We start from the raw sequence: 18,100 nt of genomic DNA, 5'->3' as shown, positions 1-18,100 counted from the left end.
GAATTGACTCGATTTTCTGTTAAGCTAAGTCCAAAAAGAAAACAAAGCTGACATAAAGTGAAGTTCTGTGTTGTGACAAAATTATTCAAAAATAAGAAAGGATAGCTCTGTGATTCTGGCATACTGATACACAACTTTGCAAATAATCACAATTTAGGATAGGCTAGAAGGCAAAGACTTTTTTTAAAAACAAACAAACTGTGTTTTGGTGAAAATAAACAAAAGCATTTAGTCCAAATACAACAAAGACAATAAAAGGTCAGATGAGATCTAGGGGTCAGATTTTAACGTTAAATTAACTACAAGTTCTCAGTAGTACAATGTCTTTATAGAAGATCTGACTTCTAAATGAATTGATTTTTATTTCATTTTATTTTGCACAGTGTTTGGGGGTCTACAAAGCAATGAGTTTTTTATGGCTTTCTTTTGGTATATTGTAATTATATATTATTTAAAAACATTTTGTAATGATATTATAAGCTTACGTGAGCATTTCAAATACTACACATTTAGTATAATTGAAAACAAGTCAAGCCAGGGGCAGGGTCTTCTCTCCGCCATTTCTGGAATATGAGGCTCCCACATGGAGTGTAAGGCATATTGTACTTGACTGTGATAAAGTATTGCTTTTGACACATGCTTTCTTGTTAACCAGAGTAATGACATTGTATTGGTGAGCCAAGCAGGAAAGTTTTCTCTAAAAACAGGAGGCTATGTAGTAAATATTTCAAGCTTTACAGGCCAGATGCTCTCTGTGGCAACTATAATACTTAGCTCTGCTACTGTTGTAAGAAAGTCACCATAGCCAATGTGTAAATGAATGAGCATGGATGGGTTTCAATAAAACTTTACTCATAGGCATTGAAAATTGAATTTTGTATAATTCTCATTATCACAAAATATACTTCTTTTATTTTTTTCCTAGTGGTGAAAACTATAAAAAAAATCTTTAGCTTGTGAGGAATACAAAAGCAGGTGTTAGAAGAGCTTTGGCTCATGGGTTGTAGTTTGCCAACTCTTGTCTTAAACTTGATGTTGTTAAAACTATGTCATATCGCTCTTCCTTGCATCTATGTTTCTAGGTCAAATAGATGATTACTCCATCCCTTCCTTAAATCTGGAAGTAAAAATTTTAGAACATCTATATCTACACATTAAAGGACAGATGTGTAGGTGTATATATACATAGTTATGTATTTTGTGTGTGTGTGTAAGTATGTATGCATCTTATACGTATATAGTCTCTCATACTTGCTAGTTGAGGCTGTTTGGTAACATGTGAAGAGTCCAGACTTGGAAGTAAAATAGACCTAAGTTTACAACCCAACTCTTTAAGTACCGTGTGACCTCAGAAAAATTACTTAACCATTCTGAGTCAACCTACTTATCCCTAAAAGAGAGTTAATACGATTTACCATGTATAACTGGGGAAAATTAGATAAAATATACAAAAGATACCTGGGACATGAAAGTATACAAATAAATAAATATTTTTTAGATTACTTAATTATTCTTTTTTAAAAAAAGATTTAGTGTGTGGCTCCCTAAAACCCAAGCCTTACATCTAATATAGAAGATTTTCAATATACTGTTCTGTTTGATAAAAATAAACATGGCACATCCCCAAATCAATTTCTTACACCTTTCTTTTCTCTTATTCCAATGGTACCATTGCTGCTCTCATGTTACTGTTTCCTCTGACCTCAATCTTTTTGGACCTGGATGCTGGCATTTATAAACATTCCTTTGCTTCCCACTGGGTTCGCATACACTTCTACGCTTCACTGGATCAGTAGTTCCATCAGTAGGTAGTTCCTTATTTGACAAAAAGAGACAAAAATATTATTTTTGCTTTGAAGCCTTCATCGTAGGGGCACTGGCTTGAAAGGAAGACAAGATGGAAAACTTGCCAGATAACATGAATTCACGACAACGAAACCTTTAAGGGAATTCTAAAATGTATTTTTAAGAAGCTAGGTTAAGATGGGCCTCATCTTTTGAGCCGCATGTTTTAACCCTTGTTTGTTATTAAGAAAAAAAATTTCTAAATGATCATGTGTTTAAAATAAAGGTAGTAGTCAATCTAAGACTGCTCTGTATATAGCATCTGAATTCAGATATCTTCATTTAATCATATTTATTTCAAAACAGGAAACTTTTCAGTACAAATCATAGCTACTTTGTGGTATGTATTGAAAGTGTTATATACTGAATTGTAAACTTGATGAAGCAGCTAATAAAACTTGTATTCATAAGTCACTTACGAGTTTATTAAGAGCTATAAAATGGTTTTTTGAAAAACTTGCTTCAATTTTTAAAGAAACATTAAAGTTATTGCTTCTATCTTATAATGCAGAATCAACCTTCTTATGTATAAACACTTAAATATGTGGCATAAGAAACTTTTATTTACACATTATATATTAATTATGTAGACATGCACACATAAACATATCCACAAAAGAGGTTTTCCTCTTCTTGTCTCTACAATTAGCTCTAAGTCGGTCAGTGCTGGAACCTACCAATTTTGAGATGTTTACTTTCAAAAGTTTCTAATTAACTGAAAGGGGCAGGCCATTGTTCTTTGAGTGTATTTATGATCAAATTCTGTCTTTCTTTGCCTCTTGATTTTCTAGTTGGAAAAAAGACTAAGGAGGCCAAATAAAGTTGCAGAGAAAAGCATGAGTTTAATTCTGTTGTTGTGGCCTTGTTAACAGGTCATCTGGCTGGGAAACGTGGAAGGCATTGGCTTGTAGCTGAACCTCTTTGCCTCTGATGTAGTAGGAGTAGGGATGAAGGACAAATACTTGCTGGGACATCCATGGTTGATACCAGCAGGCCACAACTTTGTACTAAAGGTGATGTTGGGTCATAGGCTTCCTGGCTTGTGTGGCATGGAGGAAGTATGGTTCTGTGGCAGAGAAGCGCCACATTTCTATGAGCACCTTATTGCTTGAATCTGTCATTTGGCTGTTGTTTATTGTTGTCTAGTTCTGTTCTTTCATCATTCATGTTCCTTATTTTTTCTCTAACTAAAGCTTAAATTTTATAAAACTGTCTAATTTTTTTTAGATCCTCCAGAGCATGTAGTAAATATTCTATAAATATTTGGACTAAAGGACTCAGAAATTTTTGTGTAAAACTTCTAAGGGTCATCCATTCTTTGATGTTGATGGATGAAAAGAAGAGATTCAGAGAAGCTAAGGTGGCTTTTCTAGGACTATAATTTTCTTTGCTTCCTTTCGTTCTCCTTTTCTTTGAAAGGGCCATGGCCCTCTATTAGTTCAAATAAAATATTATGGATTAAATTTACACATACAGATCAACTTAAAATAGATACACATGAGCACGTTTTGTATGAACACTGTATTTTAAAAATTAATGCATCCCTTCAAAGAATAAGGATAATCCTATTTTTATTAGAAGCTTCATCCCTTATAGTTGATAAGGTAAATCATAATTTCTACAAGAAGACGGACAGTTTTGATGAGGAAAGGGATCTTTATTTGTTCTGTTCATGATATATTTCAAATGCTTATCACAGTGCCTGGAAGGGAGGTGACACTCAGTAGAGCCTTGAGTTGAATGAGTGAGTGAATAAGAGGGAGGAAGGGAGGAATGCAGAGATGACAGATGGAATGTAGGAAGGTCTGATGGACATTCTGAGTTTGGCTTTCAAAATTTATGACCAGAGCAATGTGCTTTTAGATAGCTGGTGGCAGTGGTATCAGCAGCCACCCCTTGGCTGTCCCTGCAGTGGCCATTGTATCAGAGCAGCTTACGGATTCCTGCGGTGCCAGCTGTTGCTGTTCCCCCTTAGGACTGTTATCTGGGGGCCCTGTTTTGAGGGCCTCTGGATGCTTTTTCCTATACTTGCTCTCAATATCCATCTTCTTTTTGTACTCCCCATTGTCCTCTTATAGACTTCAGTAGTAGAAAGATAAATTAGCAGGGTCCCATTGCAGGAATATCCATGTATTTCTTCCTTTCTCTTGTATTGTCAGTGAACAAAATATATTAAGCTTATGAATAAGACCAAGTTTGATGTCATTTTTGTTTTTCTGTTGTGCCTCTTCTCTCCCCTGTGTGTTTTATATTTTATTGTGATAGCATTGTGGCACAGTGTCGCCTAGCCTAGGAAGAGTTTCTGGAATGACTTCTTGTACCTGTGGTCTAGGAAGCCTGAGCTTTTTCCATGTTGGACTCCGCCAAATGCTTCCCCTGGTTTTGCATCCATCACGTAAACGTAAATGATGCAGTCCGTAAGATTTAAGTTTTTGCTGGGGCAATGTGTAGAAGCAAAGACATATTTAGAGTGAGAAGGATTGAGTTTAAAGATTATATCTACACTACACTCATTCCATTTTTTTGACATTTACTTTGTATCTGAAGCTTTTCATTTTTTGAAATATGCAATCCTTGAGGAATTTTTGTATGAAGGAGTAATATCTTTATAGTGCATGCAGCATGTGCTTAGCAAATGATAAATTTATAATTACTTTTATAAATTGAAATTTTTGTGGAAAAAATTGTAGAGTTACATGCAGTAGTAAAGAATAATAGGGATGTTCCTGTGTCCATGTTACCCAGTTTCCCCAAATGGTAACATTTTGCAACACTATAGTATGATATCACAACCAGGATATTGACATTGTTACAATCTACAGAGCTTATTCACATTTCCCCAGTTTTACTTATACTCACGCACGCATGTGTTTTTAGTTCTGTGTGGTTTCTTTACCTGAGTAGGTTTGTGTATCCACCACCGTAGTGTAGATGCTGAACAGTTCCAACAACACAAGGATCATTGAGATTGTCCTTTTGTAAGCAAACCCATCTCCCTCCTGCCCCGTCTTCCTTCCTCCCTAACCCTTAGCAACCACTAATCTGTCCTCCGTTTCTAATATCATGGCATTACAAAATGACGCATAAATGGACATAACTGTTACATAATGTTACATAAATGGAATCATAGAGTATGTGATCTTTTGGGATTGGCTTTTTTCACTCAGCATAATTCTCTGGAGCTTCATCCAAATTGTGGGGTACATCAATAGTTGGGTGCTTTTTATTGCTGAGAAGTAATCCATGGTATAGATGGACCACAGTGTTTTTAATCATTTACCAGGTGAAGGATATCTGGGTTCCATTGTTTGGCTATTATGAATAAAGCCTCTATAAACATTTGTGTGCAGGTTTTTATATGAATGAAACTTTTCATTTCTCTGGGGTAAATCTCTAAGGGTACAATTGCTGGGCTGTGTTTTAAGACTTACAGTCTTCCTATTATGAGTCATGGTCCCCCTGGTATCATGGTTTCTTTCTGTGTATAAATGAAAGTTACAATAATTTTCATATGGATCTTTAATAGCCTGACAGCTGACACCTTTAGGCAATTAGTCAAGTTAAGAAAATTGATTGCCCTCTTACTGGTGGTTCTTTTTTTAGACTCAGTTTCTATGAAGTGGCACCCTTATCTCAGAAAAGTCCATCATTCTTAGAACCTTAAGGAATATTGCCCTTTTCCTCCTGTCTTGCTTTTCCAATGTTAAAGGAATTGCTAATGCCCTCTTGATTTCAGCAATGTGAAAATTTTTATACCATACTTCCTTTAATTCATACCTCTGCCATCTGAATTTCAGTTAGCTCAGTCTCTGTGTTGTTAATAGGGCATCTTTCCTGGTCTCTCTGCCCTGCAAGCGGAGTCTTACCTGGCCACAGCTCACCTGTACCTCCTTGGGTCCCGATTCTCCTCTTCCTCTCCATGGCCACGCCCACCTCAGGGCCCTCAGACATGCTCTGGAATGGGCGGTACCCTGCTCACTCTCAGCTCATTCTCACCCTTCAGCTGTTAGCTCACATCTCACCTCCTCCTGGGAGGCCTTCAGGTAGTCTGTACTTTGTTTCCATAACACTGTATTTTGTTTTTTAGCTGTATAAAACCCAGGACCCCACATGTCTCAATCTAGTCAGAGAGCCCCCTTCAGAATTGTTACCTAAATCTTAACATCACCCCTTGAGGGAAGAAAACCTAAATGTGTATGGGGGATATGTTTTCCATACAATAAAATATTATAAAGTCCTTAGACTTTTCTCTCACGCTCAGTGTCTCTCACAAACCTGACTGTGCCTCTGCGTAGGGAATCCTTTCCATTTTCTGAAAGTGTTGGACATGTAGCCACAAAGACTCTTCTGCCTGCATGCCCCCAGCTCCCATCTGGGTAGTTTACTCACCAACACGCTGCTGTCTCTGCCTGGTCCTCCCTCTCTGCACTTCCTTGCCTTTCGTACAGTGTACCTATTGCTCCCCACCAGCCCTACAAAGTACCCTTTCATTGTAGGTTTTCTCAGGGTAATTGCCCACCCTCTGATTTGGTGAATCATTATTACAATATTATTTTTGTGAGATCATTTGATTGTCTTCTCTCCAAAATTTAAGTTCTGTGATCTTAATGACCTTGATACTTTGCTCCCTGCTGTATCTCCAGCCCCCTGTACATGACTCCAAGCCTCTGTCTTATAAATATTCACTGTCAGCCACAGCCCCCCTCTGCCCTACCAGGTGAGTCCTTGAGACAGGTGCTGTCCAGCTCACCCACTATGCACTGACCTCCCCGCAGACTGGAGTGGGGTCTTATTTATTTATCTCTGTCCTCTAGAACCTGGACCATTGACTAGAGGATGTTGGGCACATGAATGAGTCAAACTCTGCGTTTTTTATATGGGAGATATTTGGGAAAAGTCTAACAGAATGAGTGAATAATGTAAATCTTTCTCAATTTTCCAGGTGGTTTTTGAAGTCATAACTTCTGGACACCAAGGCTACCTCGCTATTGATGAAGTGAAGGTGTTAGGACATCCATGTAGTAAGTTGTCTCTACTTTTAAATGTGCGGGTACATCTTTGGGGGCATATTTATATTAAAGGTTAAGAGAAGGGACTAAAACCTGGGGAGAAGTCATCCTGCCGAGAGAGTTCCCTGACAGATCTCATGTGTTGGTTTGCCATCCAGAAATCCAAAAACCTGTATTTCATTTGGAAATGTCATGGTTTGTATGTCTCTAAGTATCTTAAAATGAAAATGAGGAAAGAGAAATAAAGGAATTTTTGGGTATGCTCGGACATCCTTGGAAAAGAGCCTGTTTATTCTTTGCCATGATCTTTGGATTTCACCTTTGAATAGTAGCACAAGGTTAAATATTGAGAATTTGTGCATTTTGTTTTAAATCCAGTATATTTTTGGCACAGTTCCTTAGTAGTGATCACATAGTTTCAAGCAACACAGCCCTAAACAGGGCTAGGATCTGTCAAATATAGGACACCTATCTGAACTACCTGGGGACCCTAGAAATGGCCTTTTCTTCCTCTTTTAAAAATCAGTACTTTTAAAAAGTACAATGGGTGATAAATGCACACTTATTTAATATCCAGAACAAGCAACTCTTAATAGTTTGTCATATTTGCATGTGAGCCTTTGTGCTTAAATAAATAGTACAGATTTCTGGCCCTATTTGTTGCCACCACCCCGGGGGCCGCCACAGTGGTAAGCTCACTGTACCTCCATCTGTGGAGTCTCTAGTGCACATGCCGCAGCAGCAGACTGTAGCTGCTTTAAGCTGAAAAGGCATTCTGTTGAAAGAGAATTGGATGGCTAATAGAATCCCTGCGAATACTGGTGATCTAGGCACAGATAACGAGCAGGTCCCCAGAGTGAGGCTATGCTGGGAGACCACAGTGACCACTGTGGCAGGAGAGCCAGCCATGAGGACATGGGGAGCTGGTGCCATGCCTCTGCCTGCCTTACCCTTGCAAGGTGACCTTAGCCTCCTGTAGCTGGACATTCTTCACTGACTCGGGGCCTTTGCATCTTTGTTCTTCAGTGCGAAGCCCCAGGTGGGATTGTCATGGCGGGCAAGCTATTATTAGATTGTGTGTTCCTTTCTTTCTAGCAATTGGAGTGATCTTGGGAAGCAAGGTGTTGGCTTTTCTGCTCTTTCATGGTAACTAGGCCTTGACTTTTACCAAGAAACATAAGGTGCTAAATGTCAAACAGTGCAAATGCCTGTGTGTGCACATGTGTGCTATGTTTCCCACAATCACTGTGTATTCATAAAAGCAAAAAAGTAAGGTTTGCCTTTTATGTATTCTAATGAATGGTAACAAACTGTATACATTTCTCTTGTTTTTTTTTCCCCACTTAGTATTACATTTTTTAGGTCAATCTATGATATTCTATCATATGAATATACTGCATTTTAAACTGTCTTTTATGAGCATTTAGTGTGTTCCCCCTAGTTTTCCTCTATAAAAACATTGCTGCAGTGAACGTTCGTGGATGTGCCTCTTGGTACAATATGCGAGAACCTCAGTGGAGTATATTCTTAGAAGTTGAATTGCTGGGATGTAGGGTAGACACATTTTTAGTTTTATTAGATGTTGCCAAATTGCTATGAAAAGTGTCTGAACCAGTTTATATTCCCACCAGCACTGCATGATAGTTTTATTTTTCCTATATCTTTGCCCAAAATTGATATTGTCAGACTTTAAATTTTTGGCCATCTGAGGGATGGCAGCCTGCTTTATTTTTAGGATCTCTAGCATTAAAGAGAGACTGGCTACTTCATACATTTCATGGATCTCTGCTGATGGCTCCTACCCACATAATGAGAGCATGGTTATATCTATAGTATTAGAAATATAAACACTTGCAGGAATGTCTCAGCTTTTTCTTGCTTGGCTTTGAATAGATCATTAGGTCACTTTTTGTAGTTATAGAGAAGACCCATGTGGTTGTTCATCTGTGGGGGGTGTCATGACACAGTTGTCTAATTCTATCTAAAGGGGTTTTGCTCTCTGATATGTTTATTTGGTGTTCTAAAGCTTGGCAAACATGGAAGTTAACTCACAGCAATCTTCTCATTTGTTACTAAGGCAGATGTTACTTTTGTATCATTACATTTACCTTTTCTTCTGTATCAGCAAGAATGGGGCATTCAAGAAGAATTTCTACTCCCTCTTCCTTTCCTGAAAAGGCAGGAAAATGATCAAGGCTGTACCTAATTGAAACAGCAAGGCAAATTTAGGAAGCAGAATACAATTACCTGAGTTGGAACTTGGCCAAATTCTCAGAGGAATAGCCTCTGGCTAGACAAGTGCTATAGGATCATCTAAAGGATAGGAACACTAATGTCCATGGCCTCTGATCCACCTCTTACTAGGAGGTTAAAAAAATAAGAGCCTGCATCCCTGCTAAGTTCTGAGCGCTCTGTTGACATATGCTATATACCTGTTTCTCAGAGCAGATTTCACTGTAAGGCAGATGTTGCACTGAGTGCAGGTATGGTGGGGCAGCCAAGATTGTACAGAGCTTCCTGTTAAGTATTCTCGGTTCTTTCTTCTGCATCTGGCTACTGGCCAACATAGTATCTCCTAAAAGGTACCCCCTTCCATTCCACTGGATTTCGGTCATTGTGTTCGCAAAGTCATAAAGACTTACCCTTCTATCAGACCACTCCTAAAATGTGTCTCCTGCAGTTTCATTCTTCCCTTAGGAGCCAGCTTCCTATAGCCATACAAACGGTGTTTACGTTCTCTCCTTTGGAGAATACATGTGCTAATACCTAATTGGCTTTGCGAACTGCTGTTAGGAGGCACAGAATTGCAAAACAGGCTCCCTACCAAGGTGATGTATAGTACAACAGCATTTTGAACTGTAAGCCTTAAATGGTTTTGATGATAGCCCTTCTGTAGTTATTTTTTTCCTGAATCTCTAAGTTTATGGGGGAAACATGCAAATAAAGATTTTAAGGAAGGCAATAGTTTGGTCTTAAAATGGAAAGCTTTATGGGTAATATTTTATGAGATTTCCTAACAAGATTGCTTAATAATAATCAATTATTCTGAAATTTTGATGCTCATTAAATTTAAATCCTAAAGGAGCATAAATATTTCATTTCTAAAACTATGCTTTCCGAATGGATGCGGAATTGCTGAATCCCATTTACTTCACTGTAAAGGCTCCTATTTGGATTCATATGGGTTTATGAGTAAGCATTACAACATTTTTTAATAGTAGCTGTTCTGATACAAGTATACAGTTGCTCATAAAGTTGATTTTAATGTAGTGACAATAAGATGCAGGATCAGCTTGAAATGTGGAGATGGCTGTGCAGATTCAGCAGCTCTCCAGCTTAAGACCACTTCTAATAAACACAGATAATTCTTGTATTTGGTATGCATGCTAAAAATATATTGTGAATTTGGTTCAATATTCCTGGTAGGAAAAACTGAAGAAGCATTTTATCAACTTCATAATGTCTCCTGTTTCTAAATACATTGTGAGCTTTGCATATATGGGTATTTCTATTATTACCTTGTGGTGCTGTTATGTATTTTTATATCTTATAATCCCAATAGAATTTTAACAGGTTTATTGAGATATAATTCACATGTCATAGAATTTACCCATTTAAAAGGTATAATTCAGTGGTTTCTAATATATTCACAGAGTTGTGGAACTAACACCATAATTAATTTTAAAACATTTTTAACCCCTCCCCCGAGATACACCCTGTACCTATTAACGGTCACTCTCCACTTCCTCTGTCCCCTAATCTCAGCCCTAGGCAATCATTAATTTACTTTCTGTCTCTATAGATTTGCTTGTTCTACACATTTCATTTAAATGCAATCATGTAGTATATGGTCTTTGTGTCTGGTTTCTTTCACTTAGCATAATATATCAAAGTGTATCCATGTTGTAGCATTTATCAATACCTCATGTCCTTTTAAAGTCAAGTAATATTCCATTGTATGGATATATACATTTTATTTAATTATTCATCAGTTGATGGACATTCAGGTTGTTTTCACCCTTGGATATTGTGAATAATGCTGTTGTTAACATTTATGTACAGGTTTTTGTGTAGACATTTGTTTTCAATTCTCTTGGCTGTATACTTAGGAGTGGAATTGCTGGGTCACATTGTAACTCTATGTTTAACATTTGAGGAAATATGAAATTATTTTAAAATTGACTATAGTTTCACATTCCAAAGAGCAATATATGAAAAATCCAATTTCTCCAGATTCTTGTCAATATTTATGCCTTTTTTTTTCTTATCACAGCTATCGCTTGTATTTGAAGTGGTATCTCTGTGTGGTTTGGATTACATAATGGCTAATGATAAGCATCTTTCCATGTGCTTATTGGCTATTTGTGTATCTTTTTGGGAGAAATGTCTGTTCAGCTCCTTTCCCCATTTTTAATTGAATTATTTATCTTTATATTATTTAGTTGTAAGAATTTTTTATATAACTAGATACAAATTCCTTGTTAGACATATAGTTTGAAAATATTTCCCCTCAATGTGTGGATTGTCTTTTTATTTTCTTGATGGCATCCTTTGTAGCACAAAAGTTTTAAATTTTGATGAAGTCCAGTTTTCTATTTTTTCTTTTCTCGCCTGTGCCAATTGTATTATTTGATGTTATATCTAAGAATGTTTTGCTTAATCCAAGATCACAAAGGTTAATCCTGTGTTTTCTCCTAAGAGTTTTACAGTTTCAGTTCTAACATACAGGTATATGAGATATTCTGAGTTAATATTTATGTATGCCGTAAGAAAGTGGTGCAAATTCATTCTTTTTGCCTATGGTTATCCATCACCTTTGTTGAAAATCAACTAACCATTAATATAAATGTTTAATTCTGGACCCTCAGTTCAATTCAGTTGATCTATATGATCATCCTTCTACATAAACCACACTGTTTTTAATTACTGTAACTTTGTAGTATATTTTGATATTGGGATCTGTGAATCCTGGAACTTTGTTCCTTTTTTCATATGGTCTTGCTTGTTCTGAATCCCTTGTATTTTCACATGAATTTAAACATCAACTTATGAATTTCAGCCAAAAAATAGCAGCTGGGATATTGATAGGGATTGTGATGAATCTGTAGATTACTTTGGGTGAGGGGATATTGCCATCTTAACAATATTAGGTTTACTAATCTATGAACTTATGATGTCTTTCCTTTTTTTGAGGTCTTTTAAAATTTCCTTTAGTAGTGTTTGTTGTTTTCAGAGAATTGTTTGCCTTAAATGCTTCTTTTGCAAAATTGTTCCTAAGTATTGTATTCTGATGTTATTGTAAGTGGAAAAGGGGAATTATATTTTTTAAATTTCATTTTTGGATTGTTCATTTGCTAACTTGTAGAAATACAATTGATTTTGTACATTGATCTTGAGACCTTATATATCATATCCTTGCTGAACTTGCTTATTTGCTCTACTTTTTTTTTTTTTTGTAGCTCCTTAGGCTTTTATATCATGTCATCTTCAAGTAGAGTATCCAGATTCCTATTTTTTAAATCTAGATGCCTTTCATTCCTTTCCTTGTCTATTTGCCATGGCTAGAACCTCCAGTATAACCTTGAATAGCAATGGAAAGAGCAGAGTGCTGGTTTTGTTACTAATATTAGGAGGAAAGCTTTCAGTCTTTCAGCATGGTGTTAGCTGTGGCTTTTTGGCAGATGCTTGTTTTCAGGAAGGAAGTTCCTTTTTATTCCTAGTTTGTTAAATGTTTTATCATTAAGGGTTTTAGGTTTTATTATAGCAAATCCTTTTTCTTTGTCTATCAGATTATCATGTGGTTTCTGTCCTATATTCTATTGGTGTAGTGTGTTACATGGATTAATATTTGGATGTTAAACCAACCTAGCATTCCTAGGATAAATCCACTTAGACATGGTATATAATCTCTTTATATGTTGCCATTTTGATACATTAAATGCAAAGTTATTTACATGTATGATACTTTGAATTCTGAAGTCTTCTAATTGTACCTAATCATGCCGCATTATTTTGCTGCCAATTTAAAAATACAAAATAAAGGGAAACATATTTAACATAAAGCCCTTATAAACTTTGTGCTATATGTTGGATAAATGTAATACGAAATCCAAGACTATTCTGTGTTACTAGTTGGACAATATGAAATAAGTCAGTAGTTTCTTTAAACATTTGGAAATCCCAAGTTCACAATATGGCATCCTAAGTTGAAAATTAATCTTATTTTTTTTAAATGTTTTTTATTCACTTATTAATTTGCATAGTCATACATTGTTTGCCTACTTCCAAATTTTGATTGTTTTATGAAGACTTATTAACTAGTGCAATTAAAATGAGAATAATAGGGACAGAGTACAAATTGGAATTGTTTTTGGAATTATGTTCTGCTGAATAAAGATAGAACCATATGCTTTGGCTGAGAGATGTATAGGACTCAGAATTGATGTTTTGTTTTAACCATGTAGGACCTTAACTTGGATTTTTCTCCAACGGACTATCGTTCTTCAAGACATAGTTAACTTCCAAAAGTTATTTACATATAGTGCCCACTGATTGTTTTCTAGTAAAAATGTTGAATCTGTTTCTTCAATTGAGTAATTCTTCCATTAAGACCTATTTTTTTATTTTTATTTTTTGAGACACAGTCTCGCTCTGTTGCCCAGGCTGAAGTGCATTGGCGCTATCATACCTCACAGCAGCCTCAAACTCCTGAACTCAAGCCATCCTCCTGTCTCAGTCTCCCAAGTAGCTGGGACTACAGGCGTAAGCCACTAATGTCCCATTAATTTTTTTATCTTCTGCAGAGATGGGGTCTGGCTATGTTGCTCAGGCTGTTCTGGAACTCCTGGCCTCAAGTGATCCTCTTGCCTCAGCCTCCCAGTGCTGGAGTTACAGGTGTGAGTCACTGCACCTGGCCAAGACTGATTCTTAACTTGCAAGCAGAACAAAAATAATTTTGACCTAAACATGTTAAGATTAAAATTTATTGCTTCTGTCACCAGAGTTACTTGGCCTTTTTAGACCTATAAATATATTCATACAATGAGAATGGCAATAATAATGTTTTCCTCATAGGGTAAGTGTAGAGGTTAGATTAGTTAGTATACAAAAGGAACTTACAACCATGCTTAGCACAAAGAGCTTATTAGCTATTAGTATTATTTGTTATTATTATCAGGTACTATATCTTGGTAGACTCATAGAATTAGCTGCAAATCATAAAACTAAATAGCTAAAGTGATTGATTTCTTAGATGGGGGAATTTAGTTGTGTTCATTTTAAAATTCAAAAAATTATTTGCAAAATATATTGGTTTTCAGTGTTAGAGTAGGCAGTACTAGCCTGTTCTTTTTGGCAGCAGTTAGCTCTGTGTTTATGATGATATGTTACACAAATAGAGGGAAACATTAACTGTTTATTCTGGCAGTTGGGCATGCATCCAGTGCATTTCAACTTATGCCATTACATCAAAATGTAAATTAAAATAGAAGGGGTTAGGAGAGAGTCCTCTTGTTCCACTTCAGTTTGCACTTTGATCTTGCAAATTTCTCATCTCTGATTTTGTTGCTAAGTATTTTGATGCAGGCTTTGAAGAATCAATAATAATGAAACATCTACAAAAAGATTTGCATCTTGGTCAATGTTAATTCTTGGCTTTGGGATCAAAGGCTGATTTGAGATCAATTAATACCCCAAAACCTCTATTCTTTCTTAGCAAGAGGCAACAATATGGCAGGATGAGAAAATAGGAGAGTTGTACCAAGAACCCGTTTGTTATTCATAGAAGATATTTAGTTTTTAGAACTCCTACAGATTTTAGAAGAAAGCTGGCATAGCATTTGAAAAAGTATCCAGGAGACAAATGGCCTATAAATTTGGAGAGAGGGAAAGAATTTTTCTTTTTGAATATGAGATAGATTGAAATTTTCCTTTCTAAAGGTGGTATACAATTAAAGTAGTTTGGCAAGATTCAGAGCATCCACCTCAGCATGGAATCTAAATTTTTATGGCTGTAGAGCTCTTTTTCTTGGGCACTTTTCCAGTTTCCAGTGATAGATCAGTTATTTCAAGTAATACAGAACATTTTTGAGGGCCAGGTATCAGGCACATAAAATGCTTTGCCTGCATCATCTTGTTTAATTTTGATACCACACCTATGAAATAGGTACTTAAAAAAAATCTGTTTTATATATTTAAAAAAAATTCTGCTAAGGCTTAGGTGTAGGAACTTTTGCATGTATTCTGAAATAGTAAAGGGCTGAATGAAGTATTCATGCTTGAACACATGTGCTGAAATCCAAATCTTAAAATAGTGTTAGCCTTAAACTGCTTGCTACCTGAAAATGGTTCTAGGATTTATAGCACTAGACAAGAAGAATCCAGGCAACTTAAAACTTTGGAAGATTATATAAATCTTTAATGTTTATTGAAAAAACTTACATCATTAGCAGAAAGTTTGACTTTCATTTTCTTGGAGAAATATGATATGGAGATAGAGTTCCACAGTCCCTTTGTCTTATTCATCCCAATGGATGAGTCACTATTTTCCATTCAGGTTGTCTTTCATTTGAAAAGGATCATTTGCTTATGAAAATGTTTACACTTAATAGCATTATATGTCTTCTGGTTTCCATTTGAGATGTGGCTTTGTTATCTTAGCCAGATGATATTTTTCTAGTAGTCTTTTTCTTAACCAAACAACATTATTTCCTAAGCCAAAGGCAATCAATTGGTTCCAGGGAAAGGCCTCTCCTAAAATATAATTTGAACAGAGGCATAAATTCCTTAGACCCATAACCTTACCATGGGAGTAATATGTACAGATAGTCTTTGAGAAAGCCCTGTTGAGGATCAGAATAATTGTAAAGGAGAAGTGATAACTGTCATTCTGTACGACATATCTTTATTAAGGATGGGTAAACAAAGAAAGGCTGGATATCACACAGTTGTATCTTTGACCCCCTAATTAAAAGCGTCAGTTGTATTCTAACGGACAACCCCCTGAGGACAGTTAGTGTAGCCATTCCTAGGTGTCAGAGGGGCATTGGTTCCAGGACACCTCCCCCCATACTGAAATCTGCAGGTGCTCAAGTCCCTTATGTAAAATGGTGAACATCCCCCTGTGTACCTTAAACCTGCGATCCCCAGACCTCGGTCCACAGACAGGTACTGGTCTGTGCCTGTTGGGAACTGGGCCACACAGCAGGAGGTGAGTGGCAGGCGAGCAAGCCAGCAAAGCTTCATCTGTGTTCACAGCCGCTCCCCATCATTCACTTCACCAAATAAGCTCTGCCTCCTGTCAGATCAGCAGTGGCATTAGATTCTTCTAGGAGCGTGAACCCTACTATAAACCGCATATGCTAGGGATCTTGGTTATGTGCTCCTTAAGAGAATCTAATGCCTGCTGAACTGAGGTGAAGCTGAGGTGGTGATTCTAGCACTGGGGAGAGGCTGCAAATACAGATTATCACTAGCAGAGAGATTTCACTGCACAATAAATGCAATGCAGTTGAATCATCCCCAAACCATCCCTCCTGCCACCCAGTCCTTGGAAAAATTATCTTCCATGAAACCATTCCCTGGTGCCAAAAAGGTTGGAGACAGACCGCTGCCTTAAACCATCTCTAGATTACTTACAATATCTAATACAATGTAAATGCTATGTAAATAGTTGTTAAATATATTTTTGTGCTATTTTTATTATTGTATTGTTAATTTATGTGTTTTTTTTCCTCAAATAGTTTTGATCCTCAGTTGGTTGAAGCCATAGATGTGGAATCCATGTATCTGGAGGGCCAACTGTATTAGCAGATTGCATTTTTAAATGAGTATTACCATGCTCAAAATATGGCCCTTAAGAAAGCAATCTTCCAAAGCTAGGCTTGCTATGGATAAACAGACATTTAGCAGAACTGGTGACAATCCTGATATTCAAATATTTTATTAAGTTTGCTGATAGGGCACAGTGCATGCATTTTGTAAGTTTCCTAAGAAAGATTACAGAACTTAATACTTAGTATTTTTTTTAATAACCAACAGGAATTTATTTCTTACAGTTTTTGAACCTAGAAGTCTGAGATCAGCATGCCGTCATGGTCTTGTTATGTCAAGGGCCCTCTTCTGGGTTACAAACTGCTGTCTTTCTTGCTGTGTCCTCACGTGGCAAACAGGATAAGAGAGTTCTCTGGAGTCCTTTCTTTACAAAAAAACGATTTTATTTTTAATTGACATGTAATAATTGTACATATTTATGGCATACAAAGTTATTTTTCATACATATATACAATGTGTAATGATCAAATCATGGTAATTAGCATATTTGTCACATCAAATATGTATCATTGCTTTGTGCTGAGAACATTCCAAGGCCTCTCTTCTAGCTATTTAAAAATACACAATAAATTTATTTTTAACTATAGTCACCCTGCAGTGCTGTAGAACAGCAGTCCCCCACCTTTTCGGCACCAGGGACTGGTTTCACGGAATATAAATTTTTCCATCTTCCAGGGGTGAAGGGGAGATAGTTTGGGGATGATTCAAGCGCATTGCATTTGTTGTATACTTTATTTCTATTATTACATTGTAATATATAATGAAATAATTATGCAGCTCACCATAATGCAGACTCTAATGATGCCACAGATCTGAAAGGAGCCAGAGTTCAGGCAGTGATGCGAGCGATGGGGAGTGGCTGTAAATACAGATGAAGGTTCCCTCGCTAGCCCATCGCTCACCTCCTGCTGTGCAGCCTGACAGTTTTCCCACAGACCGTGGTGGGGCTAAGGCAGTGATGCAGGGCTCAAGGTTCCTAACAGGCCACTGACTGGTACCTGGCTGTGGCCCAGGGACTGGGGACTGCACATTTCCCCAATGCTTTCTTCTAGTACTTTTATAGTTTCAGGTCTTCGATTTAAATCTTTGATGCATTTAGGGGTCTGGTTTCATTCTTTTGCATGTGGCTGTCCAGTTTTCTCAGCACCACTTATTGAGGAGACAGTCCTTTCTCCTTTGTATGTTTTTGACACCTTTGTCAAAAATGAGTTGGCTGTAAATGTGTGGATTTATATCTGGGTTCTCCATTCTGTTGCATTGGTCTTTGTGTCTGTTTTTATGCCAGTGCCATGATGATTTGCTTATTATAGCTTTGCAGTAAATTTTGACGTCAGGTAGTATGATGCTTCTAGCTTTGTTCCCTTTGTTCAGGAGTGCTTTAGGTATTCAGACTCTTTTGTGGTTCTGTATAAATT

The 18,100-nt window shown here is 36.8% G+C and overlaps 1 protein-coding gene across 4 annotated transcripts in view; it reads left to right on the top strand.

Moving 5' to 3' along the window:
• The window catches only part of PTPRM (protein tyrosine phosphatase receptor type M), a 773,614-nt gene that overhangs the window by 275,211 nt on the left and 480,303 nt on the right, over nt 1-18,100 (top strand). For all 4 annotated transcript variants that reach the window (XM_045527889.1, XM_045527892.1, XM_045527891.1 and 1 more), the window contains exon 4: nt 6,788-6,866. In XM_045527889.1, coding sequence (XP_045383845.1) covers nt 6,788-6,866 — 79 coding nt within the window. The remainder of the gene's footprint in view (nt 1-6,787; nt 6,867-18,100) is intronic.

The sequence above is a fragment of the Lemur catta genome, chromosome 16, assembly GCF_020740605.2.
Source record: "Lemur catta isolate mLemCat1 chromosome 16, mLemCat1.pri, whole genome shotgun sequence".
NCBI classification, from domain to species: Eukaryota; Metazoa; Chordata; class Mammalia; order Primates; family Lemuridae; genus Lemur; species Lemur catta.
The sequence above is the reverse complement of the archived record's forward strand: the minus strand, read 5'-3'. Positions and strand labels throughout refer to the sequence as shown.